Genomic DNA, 24,460 nt, shown 5'->3' with positions numbered 1-24,460 from the left:
CCTGGGGTTAAACCTGGGACTCCCACCCAGGAGTCAGCTGTGACTAAAGGCCCTTGTATCTATTCTCCTTTCTCTGCCCTTGATGGGTAAGCACCAAGGAACTGGGCTTGCATTTTTCTCCCATCTTTGTGAAAAGGGCCTTGAAGTCTTTGAAATGGGCGAGCTGAATTTCCTGGGGCACCGGCTGTGTGGGGTGCTGGGAGGCATCCTGGCGTGGGGCTCCTGGACCCTTGTGCTCATCCAGCGTTGCAGAAGTGCCTGGAGAATGTTCTTTCCTGAAATCCCCAGATGATCTCCAAGCCCCCCTCCCTGCCCCCCGTGGGGCACAAGCTGTCTCGCTGGCATCGGGACCGCCTGAGCCCTATGCGTTCCTCTCCTCTGCTGATCAGGTGGTGGGCTGCTTTTTCCTGGCACAGAAATATAGGAAGAGAGGGGATGCCAAAGCTTTGGTGCTGGCACGGAGGCGACACTGCGCTGGAGAGCTGGGCACACACGCCGTGCTCGCGGCCCTTTGTGACTCACCGTCACCTGGCACCTGCATTCCAGAGAGCGGAGAACTAACTTGCTAGGGTTGCTCTTCAACACGCAGAGGGAGAGCAGTGAGGGAGGCTCCAGGGCAACACGGGTCCCAGTTGGGGTGTCAGAACAGCCAGCCCTCAAGGCGTCATTTCCGAGCCTTTTTCTCCCTTTTTCAAAGGCAGGCAGGCAGGGACCAGACAAGATGGGAGGAGGGCACGTCCCCAGAAGTAGCGCCTGCTGAGTAACTCCACACACAAAATGCTGGCGGGCCCGGGACACGGCTCTCAGGCAGAGGCTGAGGGTCCAGAGCTGGCCTCACGCAGCAGCATCCCCACTCAGAGACGGGGCATCATGGCATCAGGGCCCGTGGCTTTCTGGGAAATGGATCTGATATTCAGCAACGGAAATTCCATCCAACAATCACTGATCGGCTCTGGGAACTCCTTCCTCCCCGATGGACCAGTGCCTGCAGTGGGCGGCTGCGTGCATTCGCCTCGCCCCCTCCCCCAGCCGGGCTTCCTGTGCTAGTGTCTGAGCGCCCAGGGCCCGTCTGACCAGGACCAGCCCCAGCCCCACGGCCTTCTCTCGGGCGGGCGTGAGCTTGCTCTCCTGCAGATGCTCGGCCCACTTGCTCAGCGCCGCTGGCCAGAATGCTCTGTGGGATTAAGTGAATTCGCAGTTAACGCGACTATGAAAAAGAAACAAATGAAGCTGGGAGATTTCCAGTGGTCACTAAGGGGGCGGAGACCAAACTGACAATGATGTCCATAAGAAACTCGCAGAAGGATGGCCGGGCCCCGGGCCACAGCCCCACTCCAGGCTCGAGCTGGCCAGGCTGGAGGTGAGTGAGAGCAGGGCCCGAGAGCCTGGGAGCAGTGGGAGATGGACGTGAAGTTTCTGGGGCTCCACTGTCGCTGTCCACTGACCGCCTTTCCTGGCAGCTCTGCGTGCTTGTGGCGAGGGTGATCTGCAAAGAGGTGACTTGCAGGCAACTGCGAGTGGTCGGTCCCCAATCATCCATCAGAAAAACAAAACCTCTGATTTAGCCGGAGACAATCCGGGAGACGTGGGCAAGTCTCCCAGGTAAAACACCCCCTTCTCTCAGATGGTGTCACTCTGGCAATGTGATTAAAAGGGCTTCAGAGAAGGTGCCTGCGGATTGGAAGTGCCAATCTGCTGCCAGACGGGCAGCGCCGGCTGCCCTGAATCTGGAACCATCCTCACGGCTCTGTCGTCCTTTTCTTTCCTGTTTCCTCTCCCTAGTTTCTTTCCCTGTTTCTGCTGGTCTCATATTATTTGGTGGAAATTTAAGTAATTCATTTTTCTCTTTCTCCGTTCACTCACAGCAATCTGCTTTGTGGTTTGTTTTTGCTCATTCGTTCCTAAAAGAGAAAGAACTCTTGGAAGTTGATCCTTGATGTTCCACCAAATAGTGAGACACATTTCCGTCAGCAGAAACATGTTATACGTGCACGCACGCAAACACATATACACACGTGAACTTGACCTAAATTCAAGCTATTTCATCCCTCAAAAACCCAAGTCAGGGAAGCAAATACAGTACAAACTGTACGTCAAAGAACACAGACGGGGCTGTAACTGGGGGCTGCTCCACCAACCTGCTGGGCCGCAGTTCCAACAACAACCCAGACAAAATGACACAGGCCTCTCACCTCAACAATCTGGAAGCCTCCTTGTCCAGAGGTGCCTGCACCCTCCCCTGCCCTCCCCGAGCTCCGGAAGGCACTGGAAACACCGCCTGGATTCCCCCGTGTGCTCAGAAAGTGGGGACATTAACTGGGTGAGCAGAGAGGGCGCCTCCACGGCCAAGTCTCCCTCGGACAGCACGCACGCGGGATGCAGCCACTGCAGGGTTTGTGGGCGCACACTTCCCCAACACTCTGGTGAATCACTGCCTAACGACTTAATGATTGTGACAGGATGTCTCCAACATCGGGCTTACAGAATGGTCACAAGCCTCGCAAGTCTCTTTGATAAACCTACTCAGCCTGATGTACTTCTCCGCTCCCTGTCTAATTGGTGTAAAGTTTGGAGGTCTGAATCCTGTATCTTTCATCCGGCTTATTGCGTCCTCTCCTTTGACATGGGGTCAAGGTTCACATTCGCATCTGATTATCAGAGCGCACTCATTAAGCGGGAGCCTGCCTTGCCCCAAAATGAGTAAGCTGGGGAGAAACCTCAGCCCATTTACTCAGCAGATTTTAGCATGCTTGGGAGGCCTGAATGTCACCCGGCACAGCTCTGTGCTGCAGAGTTTCAGACATCTCCAGCTGATGATTAATTGTGAGTGATGGGAAATAAAATCCAGTAAAGCCAGCTGCTTGCCACGGTCGGCAAAATGGCTCTGATGGATACAGGCTGCCAATTTTCCAGTTTTACTGGCAAGTCTTCCAAGTGTAATTAAGGGAAGTTATAAATGATATGGAAATCTATCAAGTTCCATTTATTTTCAGAGGACTCTTTCCCCAGAGACTTTTATCTTCAAGCTTATAGTCTGCTTTGTTGTGCTAATGATTTAAACCGCTTCTTATTTCTGATTAAAGCCCCCAATATCCTCTACCAAGTTTGCTTTACTCCTTCCCCAGAGATTAAAAGACACAGAACCTTCTCCAGCACATGTCCCTCTGGGACAACATGCTAAGGCTGGGACACATTTGGCAACTTGTATAGTTCAAACTGCAAATGCATGAAGAAAGCCCCAAGAAGGTGCACGAAGAGAAAGAGAAGAGAAGGGGGGAGAAAGATCTCCACCAAACATAAAAGGAAGTCCCCAAAGTACAGACTTGAAAGCTGTGCTCAGGACCAGATATTCATCAGAAGGTAGTGTAGCTCACTAATGTTATTTGATTTGGAATAAAAGCATGAAAATGATGGCAAAGGCCTAAAATTGGAGATGTAAAGGATGACTGCACAGTATTCCATTTCTCAATTTCATCCTTCAGAGCCACAAAATGGGGGTGATACAGTGACGGGATGAGATTTACAGTAACAGCTGTGGTCTTCCCACACAAGGGAGGCCCTTCTAATGGGCTAAGGTCTGTTTTGAACAGACGGGGAGGAACAAAACAAGGTTCCCTATTAAGAGTGTGCAGTCATATTTCTGATAAAGAAAATGATTACGGGAGTCAGATTTCCTCCAAGACAGTCCCTAACCCTCTTTTGTCGTCCACAACCAGGGCTGTTTTAAAGGTATTCTCCTTTAGATATAGGAAAGAGGCCATAAACGGCGTGGAGGGTTTTTCCCCCGTAAGCCTACTCTCTAGCAACTGTAAAGGATGCATAGGAAACTGTGCCAGTGGCATATGGCTTTCTACTGTGCTAAACATTCATACAAAAGACAGGTTCATCAGTCATTGGAGTATCTGGATAAAAAATTAGCTCCTGATGGATGGTATTTTGAGCTTACCTGCTGCTAGTACATTACCAGAGAAACACAGGTTTTGAAACCCACATGACATTAGAAACTGCAGACCATGAAATACGACACGTGCAGGAGCACATAATGTACGCCAGATTATACAAAATAATAAATAAGCTATTTAAACCCTCTGCCTAAAATTGGGCCCACTGCAAGGAACCCTGGGTCACTTCTACACAGGCCAATTAATGCACAGCATCTGCTGTATAGAAGCCGGGCATGAAGCACTTCCGAATGATTTCAGCAATTAAAAGAGAACTGTTTCCTGCCTGTTCAGACAGCAACTGTTTCAATGCAAGAGTGAGCACCAAATCACTGTGTGCAGCTGAAAAATTAAGTCCCCTTTTTTGGGGAAGAGGGGTGGGTGGGAGGAAGAATTTTTATGGAAAAAGGAGCCTCCTTTTGTTGTCCTATATTCTGTGTTTTCTGCCAGATTAGACAGAAGGCTTGGAGGGCGCAGCGGCCCGCCGCAGTCTCCCCTTCTGCTGCACCCGCCACCCGAAAGCAGGGATCAATATCAACCCTGCTGCCGACTCCACAAAAGTGAAAATCCTTCAATTACGTTTTTTAAGGCTGTGCTACTTAGAATACAGGTGCCTGAATGCAATGCATTTAAGGCCCTTAGATCTGAAGAAAGACGCAGTTAACAGCCACAAGGAAAAGGCATCTCAGATTTGGCTAAAAGGCACTGCGAGGGGCTTCCCTGGTGGCACAGTGGTTGAGAGTCCGCCTGCCGATGCAGGGGACACGGGTTCGTGCCCCGGTCCGGGAGGATCCCACATGCCGCGGAGCGGCTGGGCCCGTGAGCCATGGCCGCTGAGCCTGCACGTCCGGAGCCTGTGCTCTGCAACGGGAGAGGCCACAACAGTGAGAGGCCCGCGTACAGCAAAAAAAAAAAACAAAAAACAGGCACTGTGAGGATCTGAGTATAATAACTTCCTCTTTCTGAGCCGGTAAGATAGGCTGGTTAATATCCCCTGATATTTCCTGAAGAAGAAACATACTTTCCCATCCCAAGATCTTCGCGTAAAGAGGGTGGGAGAAGAGACCCCGGGGAACAGGGCAGTATGTAAGCAGTGTTGGAAGGAACCATCATTGAATTACAAAGAAAAGAGAGGGCAGGTGACAGAAACGCTGCCAAGCCCCTTATCTGCAGTGTAAGGCCTCCCTGAACGGGTCTGATCACCAGCGACTCACTTGGGAGGGTGCTGCTGGGGCTTCCTCCCTGGATGTGCCTGGGCGTCAGAGCAGGAGCCCAGACGCTGGGGACAGAACACAGAGAGGCGGCCAGTATACAACGAGCCCAGTTTTCCCGAAAATTCCTTAAAATGAAGAAAATTACTACTCCCTACCACCCTCTAAGTTAGCTCAAAACTGGAGCCAGAACCTCTAAGGTACAAAGAGAACCAGTTCAAGTTGATGTCATTTATAGTACTTTTAACAAATCAGTCTGGATCCTCCACCTCTGTGAAGTAGGCTGCTTTAAAGGACTCAGTGAAATAATGATTTTCTTTAAATTTGTTAATTTTTTTTTTTTTTTTTTTAGCAAAAAGGTGAGAAGAGATATTTTGAATCTTGTTGAGGTTGGGGACTATCATCTTCAACAGTGTTTAAAACAAAGATAACATACCCTCTAATTCCAAGTAGATCCTCCCTTGAAAAACAAAATCAAATGCCAAACTTGTAGAAGACTTGTCTACAATATTTACTGATTGATCTACAAAAATATTTTATCTTATATTGATAATTATCATTAAGTTAAACTGTAAAAATTCCCAAACTGTTACCACCAACAAAAATTAATCATAACATTCAAAAATAAATGTCATCTGGAAAAGATAAAAAGGCCAAATTCAGGATAGCCATTACCTCTGAAGAGAGCAGGACAGGATTTCTCCTGGGGAGAGGCCACGGGGCAAGTTCACCGTATAAGCAATGTTTTATTGTGAAATAAAATCTGAAGCAAATATGGTAAACGTGAGCAGAGAGCATATGAGTACTTGTATTATTCTCTACAACTTTCTGTATGTTTGTAATTTTCATAACTTAAAGTTTAAAAATGTTACATAATGAATGCATGAAGCTATATACCTGCTTTCGAATACAATCTGAGGTATATAGGTGAAAAACTGGCAACTTGTCAAGTAAACCATTTGAATAACCACTGCTATAAAATATGGAAATTTAATCACTGCAATTACTTCACGAGTGTAAATCAAGGCATCCAGAAACTGGAAAATCTATCAAACAGCCGAGCCAGGACCTCTGCCAGGGAAAGATGCAGCTACCGATACTGGGCCGCGTGAAGCCCACGGGTCACTGCCAGACAAGCACGTCAGGAAGCCCCCACCCGGCCCTTCCCATGGGGAAGACGTAAGGCCAAGGGAGGCTTCAAATCCTGCTTCTTCCAGAAATGAAAAGGAAGGTCTCATGCCAAGTTTATTCTCAATTTCCCCTACATCAGCTGTAAGCTCAGTTACAGATGGTTTAGGGACAAAGGGCAGGTGTGAATATCGTTCTCTGAAACAGGGCACCTGTGTCTCCAAAGCGGTGGTGTCCCCCTGCCTGGAGGCCTCTCCCCAAAGGAGCACATGCACGGAGGAATATCAATCAGGGCGCAATCTGGGTGGTTCTCCCAGAAATCATTACACAGTTTCTGTTCTCCTTGGTGCACTTTTATAGTATATACCACTTTTGCCTAAGACATTGTTCATGAGAACAGCAATCTCAAACAGCTAATTAATTACCCTTCTGCTGCTAAAGGTCAATTCCGTCATCAAGTGGATCTTCCTCATCTTAGCCCCGCACAAATACTCCAAATTCTGTCTTACTAATATCAAACAGACTAAGAGGTAAGGAAAAGCAGCAACAGGTACTTAATATCCATCTGTTATTTTACCTGGTCCTACAAACTAATAACTCACAATATAATAATTAAGAAAGAAGGAAATGTAAGCGGGTATTCAGCCTGCTTCTGGTTCATGTCTCACTTAATCTGTGATGTTATTAAATAAGATGAATATTTCTGATGCAAAGCTGAGATGACTGCAGAATCTAAACGTAACTAGAAACCATCTTAATTAAAAGCAATATTAAAATATCCCCACGGGTTGCCTCATTTTTATTTTTTGTTTTGTTTCTGATATCAAAGTCAAAATGAAAATTGTGCCACAAACTCGGCAGCTGTTAAGTCTAATGCTGGGGAAAAAATGTATTCAGCATTATTCTGAAAGAATATATATTTTTAATATTTTTGTTCAAGGAATCATAAAGATAGAAGTTTAAAAACTTAATACAAGTTATTTTTTAAATGCTAACTTTGATTATAGAAGCGCCCCTGGTTTATATTATTAAATGTACAGAAAAATAGGTATTTTTCAAACTGAAATGAAAATCAGTTATTGTAAACATATTTTCAGAAGGCAGACAAAAAAGGCACGTAGGAAAGGCATATAAAAGCCATTCTTGGCAACTGTTTCCTCAATTACATGTGTGATTCTAGATGTTCTCAATCCACTCCAACGTCATTTCTTTCTGGTTTGCGTGCTTGTATGCATTTTACTGCTTATGAACTGGCATCCCCTCCTGACATACTCAAAAAGGTTATTATACAATCGTTTCAGAAATGATTTTCCTACCATATTTAATGTTAAATAGCAGGCAACGGACACTGAAAAAGTACTAGCGACGTTTGCTGGGTGAACTTGAAACAAGCACTTAGAGTAAAACCCAGCTTCTGAGCTGAGAGGGAGGGGGACCTCTCCCCACAAAGCTCTCTGAGCACACTGACCGCTTCCAAATGGCCACCTCGGATGATTTCGTCCTGAGCTGCTTAAGCTCTGTTAACGCCGTTTACTTCGCAGAGCAGATCTGTCCTTTATTGTCTATGACACTTTTGTGGAGCAGGTTATTGCCAGGCTCACCATTGTAAGATTTGTCAAGCTTTACTTATGCTAAATATAAAAATTACAGACAACTGGGATTTAAGCTATAAAAAATAACATTACAAAGAAAAATAGAATACTTGTAAGCCCTTAGCTGTGTTTTTGGTCCTTGTTTTCCTTGAAAATACACAGAGATGACTGATTCCGTTATCTTCCTACTGATAAGAGTGGAACCTGGCTCAGCTAGTGTTATTGCTAAGGACAAGACAACACGCCCTACAGTGTTAAAATAATCTTCAACCGCAAAACTTAAAAGCTACAAGTGTTATTTTCTTATAAAGGCCTCAAGTATGTGCCGTGCCTTAGGTCCAAGGAAATTTTCGACTGTTTTAATTACACAAGGCAGATTTAACTCTAGAAGTTGTTATAAGAGCCGACGATCAAACATCCCACCCCCTGCTTTTGGTTTAGCTATTAGCAGTTTGGGACACTTTTCACAAATAATAACTCAAGGGAAAATACTGTCTTATCAAAACACAATGGTACAGAATATGGAAGGAAGTTCTGCCAGGACCAAAAGTGGCACTGGAAGCTAGAGAGAGGAATGAAAGCAGGCCTTCCGTGACCAGCCCAGGCACATGCGTGTGCAGAGCATTTATTTACAAGTAAGGGGACCCGGAGACCAGGAGGCGGTTCAGCAACCCACCCCCCAACCCCCCACGGTGTGCTCTGACTTTAGAGAAATACATAAAATAGAGGCCCCAGTTCCTTCTCAAACCAAACCAGTCTTGAATACCCACGTTTAATTATCAGTGGTGGTTTCCAGTATCTGAGCTCCCCCCACGAACCGAGACTAACACCACACTGCTCCATTCCACCAAAAGCCCTGCCTTTCCCACGTTAACTTCTTAAGCAGGAAATGGAAAGTACGAAAGCTAAGCCCTTCTGGTATCTGGAGCAGCTGCTGGCAACAAGGAGGCTGCAGGCCCCCTGCTCTCTGGGGAGGGGAGCTGACAGCCTGAACTGCCCCCCCAGCAGGCTCCCAGCAGGGGCTGCCACCCCCTCCTCCTCCCTCCTCTCAGATTCTGTCTGACTCAGGTGTTAGAAAAGTGAGGATTTCAGTGAAATGTGTATTTTTCTTTTTCCAAGCACAAATGTGATTTTATAATTAAAGCCACACAGTTAGGCCTGACAAGCTCAGGATGGCTGCACACAGCCTCTGTGGCTTCCAGAATAAGCTTAAGGAGGAAAATGGAAACAACAACAAGAACCCCTCCCGCTGTTTACCAACCTACACTTCTAGTCACCAGGAGACTGTCCTGACTGCTCTGGTAATGTAGTGAGTGTAGACACTCTTAACGTCAAGGCCAAGGGGCTGTCTTCTCAGGGCCCTAATCCTTCAGAACCAACAGATACAAGACAAACCCCTCCCCGACACTCAACACAGAATCTTCATTAAGCATCGCCTCTCCCAAATCCTTAACACTAGTGTGTTAATGAGTGTTTTCTTCCAGCAATGTCAATGCTTTCAAAGTAAGCCTAACAATTCACAGCTCCTGAACCTCTTTTATGCTCTTCTAGAAAAGCTGGTAGTTGTTCCATTTCTATATCATCAGGTAAAGCAACTGTTGAGTCAGTTTTCCAACTTTACATATCAGTTTCAGGGCTAATCATTTAAACAGCTGAAACTGATCATTTTTTTTTAATGTTCATCTACTGTAAGTACTTTTCTAGAAGCTAATGCCAACCAACTACATGAGTTTTCCTCAACGTTATTTTACTTACGTTAATAAAGAAATACAGAGGCAGTTTTAATGTAATCTTTATAGGAAAATATATAAACTCCTGTGACATAATTGAAATACAAAATGGAATCACCGTATCATCCATTAAAGACCGTCATGTTTGGATGTTATCTTCCGGCACATAAACAAAAATGTGGGGACTTAAGCGCTCCCTAGAAACCTTCTGGTTGCATCTTTGTCTTCTATTTACTTTTGCTGCTGATCAATAGATTTCTATCTATGTGCTGCTACAGTGAATGTATCCTTTTGTCCATAGCATGCTACCTTGAGACTGAACATGTGAGGAAATATTAACATAGCTTTGATTTGTGCGTTGATGTCACAAGGTCAAGATGAAAAAATTCAAACTGTGATCCTAAATTTTATTTCGGAAGTGCTCTGGTACTATACAGATTACGGAATTAACTTTCCTTAGTACCCTTCCTATTTATTCCAGAATATGTGCAAAAAATTCCCCCATCGGGGGATCATTTCTTGGCATGACTTCTCTAAGGATGCTTAAACCACAGAGAGCTAAAGAGTAAACAGAAATTTTAAATGAAACGCTTCCTGAAACACTAAATTTGCCAAAAAAACAATGAATCTGGCCTTATTTCTGTTCCAGTCCCCGGTCATTTGGGAGGAGAGGCACTCAGAGATATTGTTACTAACCTAATTCAGATGTGAAACTGTTGGACAAAGAATGCACAAAAGCTCCTCTGCTGTTTTGTGGGGTCGTATGACTCAAGAACGAGATCCTGCTTCAGCCTGCAACAGCCCCGAGACACACACACAGACACACACAGAAGTACGGTCCTTACCAGGTCCCCAGGCTTGACAGAGACGGCCACCACCATGCCAGGCATTGGGGAGCGCAGAATACTGCTTGTGTCCTCAGCCGCTTTTTCCAGCATAAATTTGTTCAATTCTGCGGCAAGTTTGGTTAGGATATGCACCTTGTACTTAAAGGGAAAAGAAAGTGAGATTAAATGATGAACTTTTCCTCAAATGTAGCATTCATTCAAAATCAGTTTTTAGCTTTTAAATTACACCATCTCTCAAGTCAAGTGGTTTTTCATAATTGTACACAAAAGCAAAATATATTAGTTTGTTCCTGCCATATGTTGTGAGCCGGTTGTTTAAGAAATTTCTTGGAAGTAGAACTACTCTGGTAATTAATTAATGATAAATAGTAATCACCCTGTATCTTTTAAAAAAAAACACCTCAAAACTTTATAAAGAAAACAGTGAGAATTTCTTTGTATTCCCTTCACCACTTACAAACTAATCCCAATCGACACAAATTCCACAGCTGGGCCAGCCCACGGGAGAAAGGGGTGCTGCCATAAGACACCGGTAGGTGGCAGCAGACAGCCGTGTCAAACTGCCTGCTCCCCCCAAGACAGTGGCTGGACTTATGTATCAGTAAGTTAAGACAAAGGGTTTTTGGTGTTCATTTTGGGCAAAATAATATTTAAAAACACACATTTTTTCCAGGGGCATAAAATGTTATGTTCACGACCGAAAAAGTTAGCTTTTCTTTTTAGGCACAACACTACGTGCTCTTTCCAATGTAACAAGATGGTTATAGTTGATAGAGATGAAATATAATGTGAATATCCTCTGCACTAAGAGGCAATAATTCTAGATTTTAAAACCACTGACAGAAACACGATCTGCAGGGCTTCCCTGGTGGCACAGTGGTTAAGAATCCGCCTACCAACGCAGGGGACACGGGTTCGAGCCCTGGTCTGGGAAGATCCCACATGCCGTGGAGCAACTAGGCCCATGCGCCACAACTACTGAGCCTGCGCTCTAGAGCCCGCGAGCCACAACTACTGAGCCCACGCACCACAACTACTGAAGCCCGCACGACTAGAGCCCCTGCTCCGCAACAAAGAGAAGCCACCGCAATGGGAAGCTCCCGCTCGCCGCGACTAGAGAAAGCCCGCACACAGCAAAGACCCAACGCAGGCAAAAATAAATTAATTTAAAAAATACAAATAAATTAAAGAAAAAAAAAAAAGATCTGCACAGCCCAGTACTTTAATGGCACATTTTGTAGGTGGCTCTCAAATAATGAGGGGTACGTTAAAGGCAGTTCAGTCAAACAGAACATTTCTAATAAAGGGAATTTCTGCCTGGCGGGAAAAATCCTAGATCTCTGTGAATAAACACATGAGCCACAGTTTGCTCTGTTCAAACAGAAATAAAATAACATGGCTGGAGGAAGTGTTACTTGGTGAAGTTGGAACCACCACCTGAAGATTTTCAAATTTCTACCAAAGTGCATTTCCCTGGGGGAAGACAGATGCAGTATCCAGGCAGCTCCATTTTGTTCGGAAAAAGCTGCTGTAACTCAAAGCCTCCTGTGGGCATCGTGATGGCAGGGAGGCACAAGCAAAATGGAATCACCCTTAACTCTGTCCAGGGGCGATGAAATCTCTTAAGTGTGCTCTCTACGGGGCCTGGTTTCAAAAGGCGTGGCGGGAGGGTCCACAGAAGAGCTTCGATGGCCTCAGTTCCAAGCAGGTTGCGACACTGTGACAGGTTGAATAATAACATCTTTTGCATGTTTCTTTACTCCTGAGTGTGTTTTGCAATCAAGACGTACAAGTAAGTGTCTGCCAGTTTCGGAAGGATATGATCCTTAAGTGAAATTACAGTGCAAATAAAAGCTTTTTGCTCCTATTAAGATTCATCTGAGTCATAAGTGGTGAGGGAAAAAAGCAAGGAGAGTGCATTCTGCTGTCAGTCTAATAAACATTCTAGGCAGAGGGGCTATTTATCAACGACGAACTGTACCTCAGAGTCCTTCATTAAATCTATGGGAGGGGGGCTACAGGGAGAGGGGAGAATATAATCGTACCAAATTGCACAGTTTCAGTATCTGTGCTCTGTCTGCCTTGGAGAAGAAAATCCAACATCACTAGAAGCATCGAGGTCAACAAAAAAAAGTTACTTTCCTGGCTGGCACCACCCTGTGCAGCTCCTCCTCGTGACTGCTCAGCATTGGGCCCAGTTGGCTGGTTTTCCCCGGAGCGTACAGATCTTTTTTCTTCTTGTTTTTCGCACAATTTGACTTCAAAATGTGAACTCAGGGAAAGTATCTTTCTACACTGAGGACAATATGACTTATCACATTTCACCACCGTGGATATATACCCTTAAAAACTAATTTTAGCTATATCACAAACGAGCCTTAATAGAAATAAAATGCTAAGACTGTCCCAAGCTCCATGTCTCCCCAGAAATGACAAGATCCTGACTCAAACTGGATCCTTTTACTATTTTTATAATTTTCATATCTTTGGATTCCTTTCTCTGTAGGACTCCTGCTTTGCTTGGAAAGAGATGTAAAAGAGTCACAAAACTCAATGCCTTCAGATGCAGCCTTTGTTATTGATGAGATGTTCCTTTTCCTTTTGTATTTGTTTATTGTTCTTAAATCTGTTTGGGGGATAAGCGACTTATTGTAATCACAAGTAAAAAATAACAACGGTGTAAGTGCCTCAGGAGAGGCCCTGTTGCACATAGTTGGCTGAGACATGACCTTTCTGAATATAAAAAGCGGCGGCAGAGAGAAGGTTCTCTTTTTAAGACTACCTTTGATGTTGCCCTGACCTTCAGCGTGCCCACACAAACACGGCTTCTGGAAACAACCCCTTGGCTGGCGATGCAGCGGGGCACGGGGCGCAGGCCAGGATGGGAGCTGAGCGGAGAGCAGCATATGGGCCCATCAGAATGAACTGCCTGGTGAGAACCGTAAAAGCTTTTCGATGCCTCAGAAAAGAAGTCATTTAAGAATGTACACTAGGGCTTTCAGAGCTTATGATCAAAACTGCTATTTATTGGTTCCTCTGAATTCTTAGGGGGCACGGGCAGAGTAGCCAACGGGGTGAGAGATTTCAGGAAAATGCCCCGTGACCTGTGCAGGCTTTGATTTTATGTTAAGTATTTGAATATTCCTCATGGGCTCCTTAGAACTTTCCTGGAGAGTTTTGATTTTCAGTTGTTGTTGTTATTGTTTTCAAGCAGAGAGACCACCAACTCGATGTTTTGGGGGTGGGAGGCCAAGATGTTAAAGGCTCGTTGACGGGACAGAGAAGCACAATCCTGGCAGAAGCCAGAGGTACTCCCTCTGCAAGGTCTGGAGAGATGTCAGCAATCAGGGTTCGAGCCTGCTTGCTGGTGGGGCCGGAAGCTGAGCTGCTCCCGGGCTCATGAGGATGGAACCTCGCCCCGGGGGTGTAGGGAGGTGCTCTCCAAACCACAGTCAAATGATTAAATTCTTGAAAACACACCTCGCAATGTAAGCAGGTGCTCCCGGGCTCCAGCTCCCCGACCCACAGGGCACCAACAGGCGGGAGAGAGGCCTTACCTAATAACCTAGCTATGGTCAAATAACCCCAGGCCCGGCTTCTAAGCAAATTAATTTTGTGGTGTCTGCAATGTAAAACCATGTCTAACAAGAAAATTTCTCCCAAAAAGTTCAAAAGAAAGAGAGAAAAATCATACCAGACGTAAAAAGGATCAGGAAGAAAACTATAAGAGATGGACAATTAAAAGGAACACAATGGAACTGTTACAAAAATGAACATACAGCTCTTAACAGGGAACCTGACCACAGGGAAAAGGTGGGGGGCAGAGCTGGGCGGCTGCTGGCGGAGGAGAGGGCCAGTCCTGGTTTTGGGGGGAGAGATGGCTTTTTAATCAGACTTGGTTAACGAAAACATCCTGCCAGTGGGCATGCCCAGCCGTGCCCTGCACACACCCCACTAGGCGCCCCGGGGCAGCAAAGAGCCCTCATGGTGGACACGCTGCCCTCAGATGGTCACACGACACACCGTCCTGCTGGTGTCCGTGTTAGTTTAGCACATGCATCTCCTCATGGGGCTTAAATCCCTACTTCTCCCCAAGGCCTCCAGATCTACCAGCGGTGTAACACATCCCACGTGCTCACGTGCTTGTGAGACTCAGGGGTCTGGGGGCCCCTCCCAGAGGAGTGCGTCCAGTTTGTTTATGCATTTTTTCAGTCGTGATTTCAGAGCCTCTCCTGTCTTTCCTCGCAAAGTAGGCTCAGCTCCAGTTTTCTTCCCTACGTCATCCTCCCCACGATGAGGAGCACACAGCTGATGCACTGCTCATGCTTTTTCACATCGCCTGTGGGTCCGCTCAGCCGACACGGACTCAAGGTTAAATGATGAAGCTTCACTGTCAGTTACTTTTCATCAATTACCTTAACATCCTGAAGCACTGGCCTTAGACTGTACATCGACCTTCACTAAGTAAGGTGGCAAAAACCTTTCTTCAAATACAAGGATCTCTTCTCATTCAAAGTTTTACACCTTCTGCCCCAAGGGTCTCCAACCCTTAAGCTGTGTCTTCATTTCCACCGCATGGCAGTGAGCTAACACTCAAATGCTCCTCTAAAAGTCTACTTTCCTAACTCTGAGCCAGAGGTAAACTGTCAATGTTTTTAAAGTGACAGAAATGACTAGATGCAAAAATGAGCATGCATCTTTGAAAACATCGGTGTTTCAGAAAAATAGGAAAAAAAAAAAAACCAACCCCACAAGATATAAAGCATTTAGGTGGGATTAGAACTGTAATTCAACCTTGTTTTCCTTTCCTACAGTCTTCGTGGGATACATAATTAACACTGGCAGAAGAACAAAGCGAGGGTTCCAAGCCAGGCAAAATACATTCCCCCTCTACTTCATTCAGCATCAGTCCCTACAAAACCAAACCAACAAAAATGTTCATGAAACAATACTGAAAGCACACAGAATTGAAGCTGGCGCTGTCCTGCTGGAGGTGCACCCAGGCGAAGAAGGGGGAATGAAGAGACAGCAGTTAGAGCGCCTGGCACCGCCACAGTCACCGGGCCGGCCTGTTAGCATAACGCTGTGACAGCTCCATCGGTACGGTCTCAAGGTAGCTGTCAATCAAGGATGCATCATTTAATCCAGCAGCACTCGGAGGACTTTCTCCGACAACCCACATGACAGCATATCTACAGCTCTATTTATATCAGCACCCAGTTGTGTTTACAATGCTGTTGTAATTAGAAAAGATGCAACAGGCAGCAATATTATTGAGATCTCCATTTTGCAGTACTGCCCTGTAAAGTGTGATCCTGCTTCACAGAGTCATGCTAAATGACAAAAGGCTATTTTCTTCAATCTCCCGGCTCAGACAGCACTTCATTTGCAGCTATCTATAATTAGATTAATGGTGTAGTGCAGTACAAAGCAGGCCCACTTCACATCAGATAGCATATGAATTAGGACAAACACTTATTTCAATTCCAGGCAGAGAAAGCAATGACTGGGGTATTTAGCATACCCTTTATGGTGGAATGAGATGTTAATTGTGTACCATTACCTCTAAACTGCTTGCTTGTTGTATAAATCACTGTGCTAATTGATGCAGAGATAGAAATGTAGCCACAGGCAAGAAAGCAAAGGAATGAGGGTCGAAGATGCTGGATAAAGGATTATCGAGTAAAACCATATGGAGATGAGGTTCCTTTGAAACCTCTCCTTTCTGCCCATGAACAGGATCTCTTAAAAGTACAGAAGAACTCTTGAATCAGGAAAGAAAATTTAATTTTTCGCATTTCTTTTTAAAAACACAAATTCCTTTAAAAAGTTCCTAGCTGCCAGAAATCCAAATAAGAGGCAGGTGGAATTAATCTGAATATACGCCTATAAAAATATGGAACGTGTAGTTTTCAAATAGTTGGAGCACCTTAACAGGGTTTTTGGATCATAGGTTACTAAGTAACACTTGGAAACTACCTGAAGCAGACGTTTCTGACACATCCACAGGGCAAAAACAAGTTTTTCCCAAGACTTGAGGTTGTTCTTATAGACCAAAGCAAAATACAAAACAAACCTGTGCTGGTTTAGGGGTGTGAAAATTAAACGGCACAACTCAGATGGGACTTGAAACCACGGTCTTTTAATCGAGATCACACATCTCGTCTCAGGACTTAATGAAGCTCAGGTTCTTTAAGTCTCATCGCAGAAAGAATTCAGTGAGAGAGTGATAGGTAAGAAGTGGATTTATTACATTATAAAGCAACTATACTCCAATAAAGATGTTAAAGAAAAAAAAAGAGAGATGGATTTATTTAGAGAGATACACATTCCACAGACAGAATGCAGTCTGTCTCAAAAGGCAAGAATGGCCTTGGGAGAAACACACTCCACAGAGTGTGGGCCATCTCAGAAGGAGAAAGGCCCCGAAATATGGGGTGGTTAGTTTTTATGGGCTGGGTAATCTCATAGGCTAATGAGTGGGAGGATTATTCAGGGAAAGGGGCGGAGATTTCCAGGAGGTGGGCCACCACCCACTTTTTGATCTTTGATGGTGGGCCTTGAAACTGCCATGGTGCTGGTGGGCGTGTGGTTTAGCATGCTAATGTATTACGATGAGCATATAATGAGGTTTAAGGATTTACTGGAAGTCCAATCTTCTGCCATCTTGGACCTAGTTGGTTCTAACCAGTTTTTATCTTGTCCTATGTCTATGTCTCACTCTTTTAAAGGTTGTACCCTGCCCCCTTCCCTCCCATTTCAATAAGATTTTAATGATGTAGAAGCATTTACTGAGGATGTGAAGCCAACAGAAGAGAACCATTTTTATCTGCCATTGAAACAATGGCAATGCCATCACCAGAACACTCAGATCCGACTACTGCAGTTCGTGATTTCACATAGATAGGGAGGAACGAGAAAGGAGATCTTTATTCTTGTTTTTTTTTCCTAAAACTAGAAAAAAATAATAAACAAAAGCACATAGTGATTTAAAATGCTGTCCCTTCCTTGTTAAAATGTCCCATTCAGCACGCAACAGCTCTTATCAGTGTAAAATGAGCATCTCAGAAGCACAAATACAGACACCAAATGCTATACTCAAGAAGTCCAGCTGTTAAAGATCCATAGATAACGTGCTCTTTGGAAGCTCAAGTGTTCACAATTTTTTTTTAATAGCAAAGCAACAATAAGGTGCAAATTACTGCTGTGCACTTTTCCACAAATTCAGCTGCTTAGTAATTAGCACCGTTATAACAAAACTTTATTATAGTAAAGTTAATAGTTCAAATTCTCAACTTGATAGTAACAGTTAATATATCCATCTATTGCAAATGCACATTTAAGAAATACTATATACGGTTTAGCCTTGTGAAATACAAACACCACATTAACGTGCAAGACAACAAAACAAGGTCCCAAGAAACTAGAACGTCTCGTTCAAGTTATCACCTCTGCAACTTGGGGGGAAAAGTCCGGCAGCTCCTTGGTTGGGAGCAACAGAACACCTGTATTACAACTGCAAAGTCCACAGTTTAAGGTCTGGGTCATAATGCTAAATAATACTTAAAAAAAAAAAAAGAAAGCAACTCTGAAGGAACATCAAGGGCCCTTGAAATGGAAACAAATGCCAGCAAAGAGTGTGAGCTACTCTGACATAAGGCCTCCCAAGCGTGCAGCAAGGTGACAGAAATGGAAACGCACTGAAGGAAAGCTCTGGAAGCAGGGTAAGGGCCCACTCCTGATCATTAATCACTTGTTTAGACCACTTAAACTAGAGTAGCCCAGCCTACAGCAAAACTCCAACACGCCCCTCACTTGTGGGTCAGCGACGCTGGTGTTAACAGGAGAAAATATATGGCTTCTGATATTGCGTCCCAGTTCCTCAGCATTTGCTCCCTTTAATCGAAAAAGGCAGTTAAACACAAAGTAAATCATTCAGTTAGGTTAGCTGTTTAAGGACATGCAATTGACACTGTCAATATGCTGCAGTGACATAATATGTCACTTTCAACACGTCCAGCTACATTTATGAATCAATCTAGCCTCAAGGTTTCATTTTTTTAACTGCTAAGTTGGTTCTTGAACTTCAATGCGCCACAAGGAGCCTCGACTTCAATGCGCCACAAGGAGCCTCGACGGCAGTAAGCAACAATCTCATTAAGGGCAGTGTTTGACGGAAGAATCACAAAAATAGAGATGGGAAGTACATTCTAACAAAATAAAACAACAAAAATGCATGAAGTCCATTTCAGCAACTCACCTTTCAAAATGCTGGCTAAAAAGGGAAAGGTTTCCAGAAAAAAACTTAAGGCTAATATCAAAACTTCGATGAAATGAGTTAGTAAGTTTGTGTACATCTCCAGCTAGTTCCTAAAACACAACATCCTCTGGAGAGGGGATGTTGGTCAACAATGCAAAAATCTAACCTAATTTTTCTTATTGTGTGTTTTAATCACAAGGGTCCTTCCAATTCTAATATCCTAAGATAAGCAACTTTCCTTTTTTAACAATAGTGCTGAAAATTAAATTGAAATTAATTAAACATTAAATCCAGCACTTAATAGGATTGATTTCCTCAGTTGGGCTCCACTGAGGTTACTTTCCTTGTAATTTGAAACACTTGTGTCTTAATACAAACCCAAAAATGATAGAAAAGAAGAAAAGCTACTGTACGGGGAGCCAGCCCCACTCCCGGTCTGCAGGGAAGGGGAGCTTGGAAAGCAAGTCATCAGCGGGTTCCTGAAGGAGTCTGTTAATGGGACAACTTCCCTGGAGCTGGGCGCCGTGGGACGCTGTGTGCACGTGTGCCCTGATAAAGGCGCCCAGCCTCTGCTTCGCCCAGGTGCCCACAAGCTGTCTAACATATGCCACAAAGGTAATTTGCTGGGATAAGTGGCACTTTCCCATCCACAAAGGCAAGTCCATTGACAGTACACTGTACAGAACTCACAAAATAGAACATGTGCATTCTGTTTGATCAGGAGCCTCCGTGACATGTTAGGACTATAATGAGTCATTTCTTTCTATTCTACACAAGAAAAATACTATAGATCTTTGAAAGCCTTGTACCCAAATAGTACCAGCTAACATCTGTTAACATTACAGGCTGTTTCTATTCTGCATCCTGAATTGCTTTATGTAATTACGAGTTTATAAGGTATTTGGTAAACCAGTTAAAGAAGATGCCTTTTTAAAGCACTGTATAATTTGGGGTACAACGAAACATTCTCTTGAAAATCTATAATTAGGGCAGCATCAGCTTACAGGAAATGTTATAAAAACACAACTATGGGGACTTCCCTGGTGGCGCAGTGGTTAAGAATCTGCCTGCCAATGCAGGTGACGTGGGTTCGAGCTCTGGCTGGGGAAGATCCCACATGCCGCGGAGCAACCTAGCCCGTGCGCCGAAACTACTGAGCCTGTGCTCTAGAGCCCGTGTGCCACAACTACTGAAGCACATGTGCCTAGAGCCCATACTCCACAACAAAGAGAAGCCACTGCAATGAGAAGGCCATGCACCGCAATGAAGAGTAGCCCCCTCTTACCGCAACTAGAGAAATCCTGTGTGCATCAACGAAGACCCAACGCAGCCAAAAAAAACCCACAAAAAAACCCACAACTATGTAAATAAGCACACAGGTAGGGAAGTGTACCATTTTGCTATGTCCCCACCCCTCTTCTCTGTGAATTATTCTTTGTTCATCTCAAGTTAAAGTAATGCTGTCTACAGGGTGCAGAATAAGCAAACTTTGGGGAAAAGACTTTGGCGAGCTTGGCCTTCCCCTGCAAGTTCTTCAGTGCTGAGTCTGAGCACCAGAGGCCTGGGAAGTGGGCCAATGCCAGGCGCTCTTCAACAATGCTCTGACTTTACAAGGATTTTTTAAATGACAAAATATTTTTGCTATTACGCGTTCACTGAAGAAACTCAGAATCTAATACACCAAAATGCTGGCTTATATGGGTCAGAAATGCAGAAAGTAAAACATGTAAAGATAAAGCAAACAACGCTCCAGATGACAGTGCGACCATGTAGTAAACTGCTGACCGAGAAGATCAGAGCAGAAAACAACTACAGAGAATCACAGCACATGCCTCCCCCAACAGGCCCCTTCTGAGCTGAAAGCAATTAGCTCTCTATCCTCCCCTTCCTGTCTAAAAGTTGGACATAAATGTCCTTTGTAAAGGTGTCTCCCTCGCCCACACCAGGAGAGCCACCACTCCAAAGACAACTCTTATCACCTGAGAGGACTCTTCTCTGCATAATAAACCTGACTAAACAGCCTTTTTAAAATCACACATTTCCTAGTTATCTTCTCACAACTTACGCTACCCCAGAAGCCCCAAACCCCTTTGTCTAACCTCTTCTCCACACTGTACTGCCCTTTGTTGAGATGGTATACAGACCCAAATTCTCACTGCCTCAAGCGACATTTCTTTATGAACTCCCATGTATACGTAATATACCTTCCCCCTCTTGTTAATCTGCCTTGTTAGTTTAATTTACAAGGCTCTAGGCACTGAATGAAAGAAGACAGAAGAGGAAGTTTTCCTTCCCTACACAGCCCAGCAACCACTGGTCCAAGCTACTGGGAATGATCTCTGTCAGAGGGTCTCTACTGCTTCGCAATTTTACAGCTTAGAATTCTGACATAACCAGGGCTACTAAATGGACTTCTGACATGCTACACATTGTGCACTACAAAGAACACACAACACTGAAGGTAGGTGAGACCTGAAAAGCCATGTGCCAGTCGAGGGAACAGGAGGTATGGCTGTCTGTCGCACTGGAAATGGCAAAAGTGAAAAACACAAGTCTTTGAAGCCAAATGACCTGAGTCTGACATCCCCTTTTGGCCTACTGACCTAACTCCTCAGAACAAATTTCTTCATTTATAAAATCAATATAATAATTAAATGATTAAATCAACAAAGATTTGCCAAGTAACTAGGAAATGCCTGACAGTAACTATTCACCAAATATTATTTCCCGTCTCCTTCTCAAACATCTCAGATTGTCATCGTGGATCAGTAACTTCTAACTGTTATAGTTCTAGCTCTGTGGTTCCACATTTGGGAACAAACATTCAATTTTGCAAACACCACATCTGACTCTAAGATCAAAGAAAGTAAGTTGGTTTTGGTATTAAGAGAGCTTCTAGATCAGGCAGTGCAGGACTCTGTGGTTATCCTTGCCTTAGAGACTTAAAGAGGTGCGTGGTGAACTAGAGAAACAGTTTGGTTCATCCACTCAAAAACATTTATCAAGCATACCTGGGCAACATGAGTATACACAATAAACGGGGGGAAAAGTGGCTCCTGACCTCAAACACCATAATCTGGCCAGAGAGAAAAGACATTCATGAATGACACAATATAAATATAAATACAAATATAAATATAAATGAGTCTTACAAAGGATGTGATCAATATGAGGTAGGCTTTTTGATTTTAGCCCCGCTCTTAAAGAAACCCTCCCAGGTTGGGATTCAGGGAAGAACAATGATTTAACTTTTAGGATCTGGAGTCAGACACTTAAGACTTCTAACTCCCCCACCTAGGAGCCTGGAAACAGAACTTAAACTTTCTACATCTTGAATTCCTTGTTTATAAACTGCGGATCATAATAGTGCCTACGACAAAAGGTTGTGAGAAACAACCAACGGATCACTGAAGAAATCAAACAGGAAACCAAAAAGTACCTAGAGACACATGAAAATTAAAACACAATGATCTAAAACCTATGGAACACAGCAAAAAGCAGTTCTAAGAGGGAAGTTTATAGCAATACAAGCTTACCTCAGGAAACAAGAAGAATCTCAAACAACCTAACCTTACACCCAAAGGACTAGAGTAAGAAGAGCAAACAAACCCAAAGTTAGTAGGAGGAAAGAAATCATAGAGATCAGAGCAAAAATAAATGAAACTAAAAAATAACAGAAAAGATTAATAAACTTAAAAGCTGGTTCTTTGAAAAGATAAACAAAATGGATAAACCGTTAGCCAGACCCACCAAGAAAAAAGGGAGAGGGCCCCAAAATCAATAAAATCATAAATGAAGGAGAAGTTACAACCAACACCACAGAAATGCAAAGGATCGTAAGAGGATATGATGAATAACTATCAATATATGCCAATAAAATGGACAACCTAGAAGAAATGGACATATTCTTAGAAAGGGACAAGACTGAACCAGGAAGAAACAGAAAATACGAGCATACCAAGCACAAGGAATGAAACTGAATCGGTAACTTTAAAACTCTCAACAAGCAAAAGTTCAAGACCAGATGGCTTCACAGGAGAATTCTACCAAACATTTAGAGCAGCGTTAACACCTATCCTTTTCAAACTATTCCAAAAGGCTGTTATGAGGATTAAGTGAATTCTTTTATGAGGAATGCTCAAAACACAGGAAATGCCACATTGGTATTTAATGGCCATTATTACTACTGTTTTTGTTGTTTTTATTATTAATACATGTCTACAGATAGAGGGGAAATTAAGTAAAAGGGAAAAGAACCCACTTCTTTTTCATACTCTACTCTGCTCTGAATATTTCTGGCCACCAAATGTGTGGGCATTCCCCCCACCCCCCGGCAAAGCAATTCCCCAGCTCTCTTTGAATGTCAACTGGGTGTCCCTACAATTCAATTCAATTCTGATGCTATGATTCCGAAGGTTAAGGGCTCAGTCTCAGGAGCCTGCCCCCTACTTCAGACGCCAACTGCAAGTCCAGGTTGTCACCTGTGCTTCTGACAGACTGGCTATAAACTGGAGGTTCCTACAACCCTCTCCTTTGTTTCGATAATTTGTCAGAATGGCCCACCGGACTCAAAATCAGTTTACTTCCTGGATTACTGGTTTATTATAAAAAGGATACAAAGGAACAGCCAGATATGAGATGCCTAGGGCAAAGCAGGGGGAAGAGGTACAGCACGTCCATGCCTCTGCAGGTGTGTCCCCTCCCGGCACCTCCACATGTTCACCAATCCAGAAGCTCTCCAAACCCCTTCGGTTAAGAGAGTTTTTAAACGGAGGCTTCATTACACAGACACGGGTGGAGTAAATCACTGGACATTAGTGATAAAGTCAACTTCCAGCCTCTCTCCCCTCCCCGAGGCTGGGGGTGAGGCTCAGAGCTCCAACTCTTCAATCCCCGGTTGGTTCCCTGCCTACCAGCCCTCCACCTCGGGGCATTAACCTAAGCTCCCGTGTGGTTGAGAGGGGCTCCTTATAAATCACAAAAGACACTCCTTTTACCTTCATCACTCATTTCACTTAGGAAATTCCAAGGGTTTTAGGAGCTCTGTGCCAGGAATGGGACAAAGACCAAACACATACTTCTTATTTATATCACAATATCTCAAAAGTCAGAATTCAGACGCCAGAATTCTTGGGCGTGTTCCCTGGGAAGACATTGGAGGCTGCTCTGGGTAGGTCTAGAATTAACGAAAACACAAGGACCTAAATCTCTTTCAAAGAGCACATATCTCACAAATACATAGCTTATTAATCCTCACGGAAATTCACTTGGAATTTCCTCTGATAAAATTGTCAGCCTAATAATTTGGCCTTCTATTCAATCCTCCTGAGTTCTCTCCTGACCAGAAACTTTACCCTACCTATGCTGATCCGACTACCAAAATCTTTCCCCAGACTTTGGGTCTGTGTTTCCAATTCCGCATGGCAGGAGAAGTCATATTTGAGGAACTTGAGATTTACTAGGAAAAGAGAACTGGGGACTCAGTGAACCTTGAAAGCGCTTATAAAATTTAAGATGTATTTTATGGACTTAACAGTTACAGGCTGGCTGTACAAGTCCTACAATATAAGAGGTGTGCAGAACAAGCTAACAATCCCCTCTCTCCTCCAGTCTCACTCCCCAGAAGTCATAGTAATAATCTGTATTGAGAAATCTACTCACATAAATCTATAAAAACATAAACATTCACATCCATGTTTATAAATGCTTTTACACTGCGTAAAATACAACAATGATGTCAGCCTATCTGA

At 44.0% G+C, this 24,460-nt stretch overlaps 1 protein-coding gene across 2 annotated transcripts in view; it reads right to left on the bottom strand.

Annotated features, from left to right (window-relative positions):
• Positions 1-24,460, bottom strand: part of PCCA (propionyl-CoA carboxylase subunit alpha) — a 355,728-nt gene that overhangs the window by 4,584 nt on the left and 326,684 nt on the right. For both annotated transcript variants that reach the window (XM_059995774.1, XM_059995775.1), the window contains one exon: positions 10,448-10,588. In XM_059995774.1, the coding sequence (XP_059851757.1) occupies positions 10,448-10,588 (141 nt within the window). The remainder of the gene's footprint in view (positions 1-10,447; positions 10,589-24,460) is intronic.

Source organism: Delphinus delphis, chromosome 18, assembly GCF_949987515.2.
Source record: "Delphinus delphis chromosome 18, mDelDel1.2, whole genome shotgun sequence".
In the NCBI taxonomy this organism is placed as follows: Eukaryota; Metazoa; Chordata; class Mammalia; order Artiodactyla; family Delphinidae; genus Delphinus; species Delphinus delphis.
This window is presented reverse-complemented; position numbering and strand designations above follow the sequence as displayed.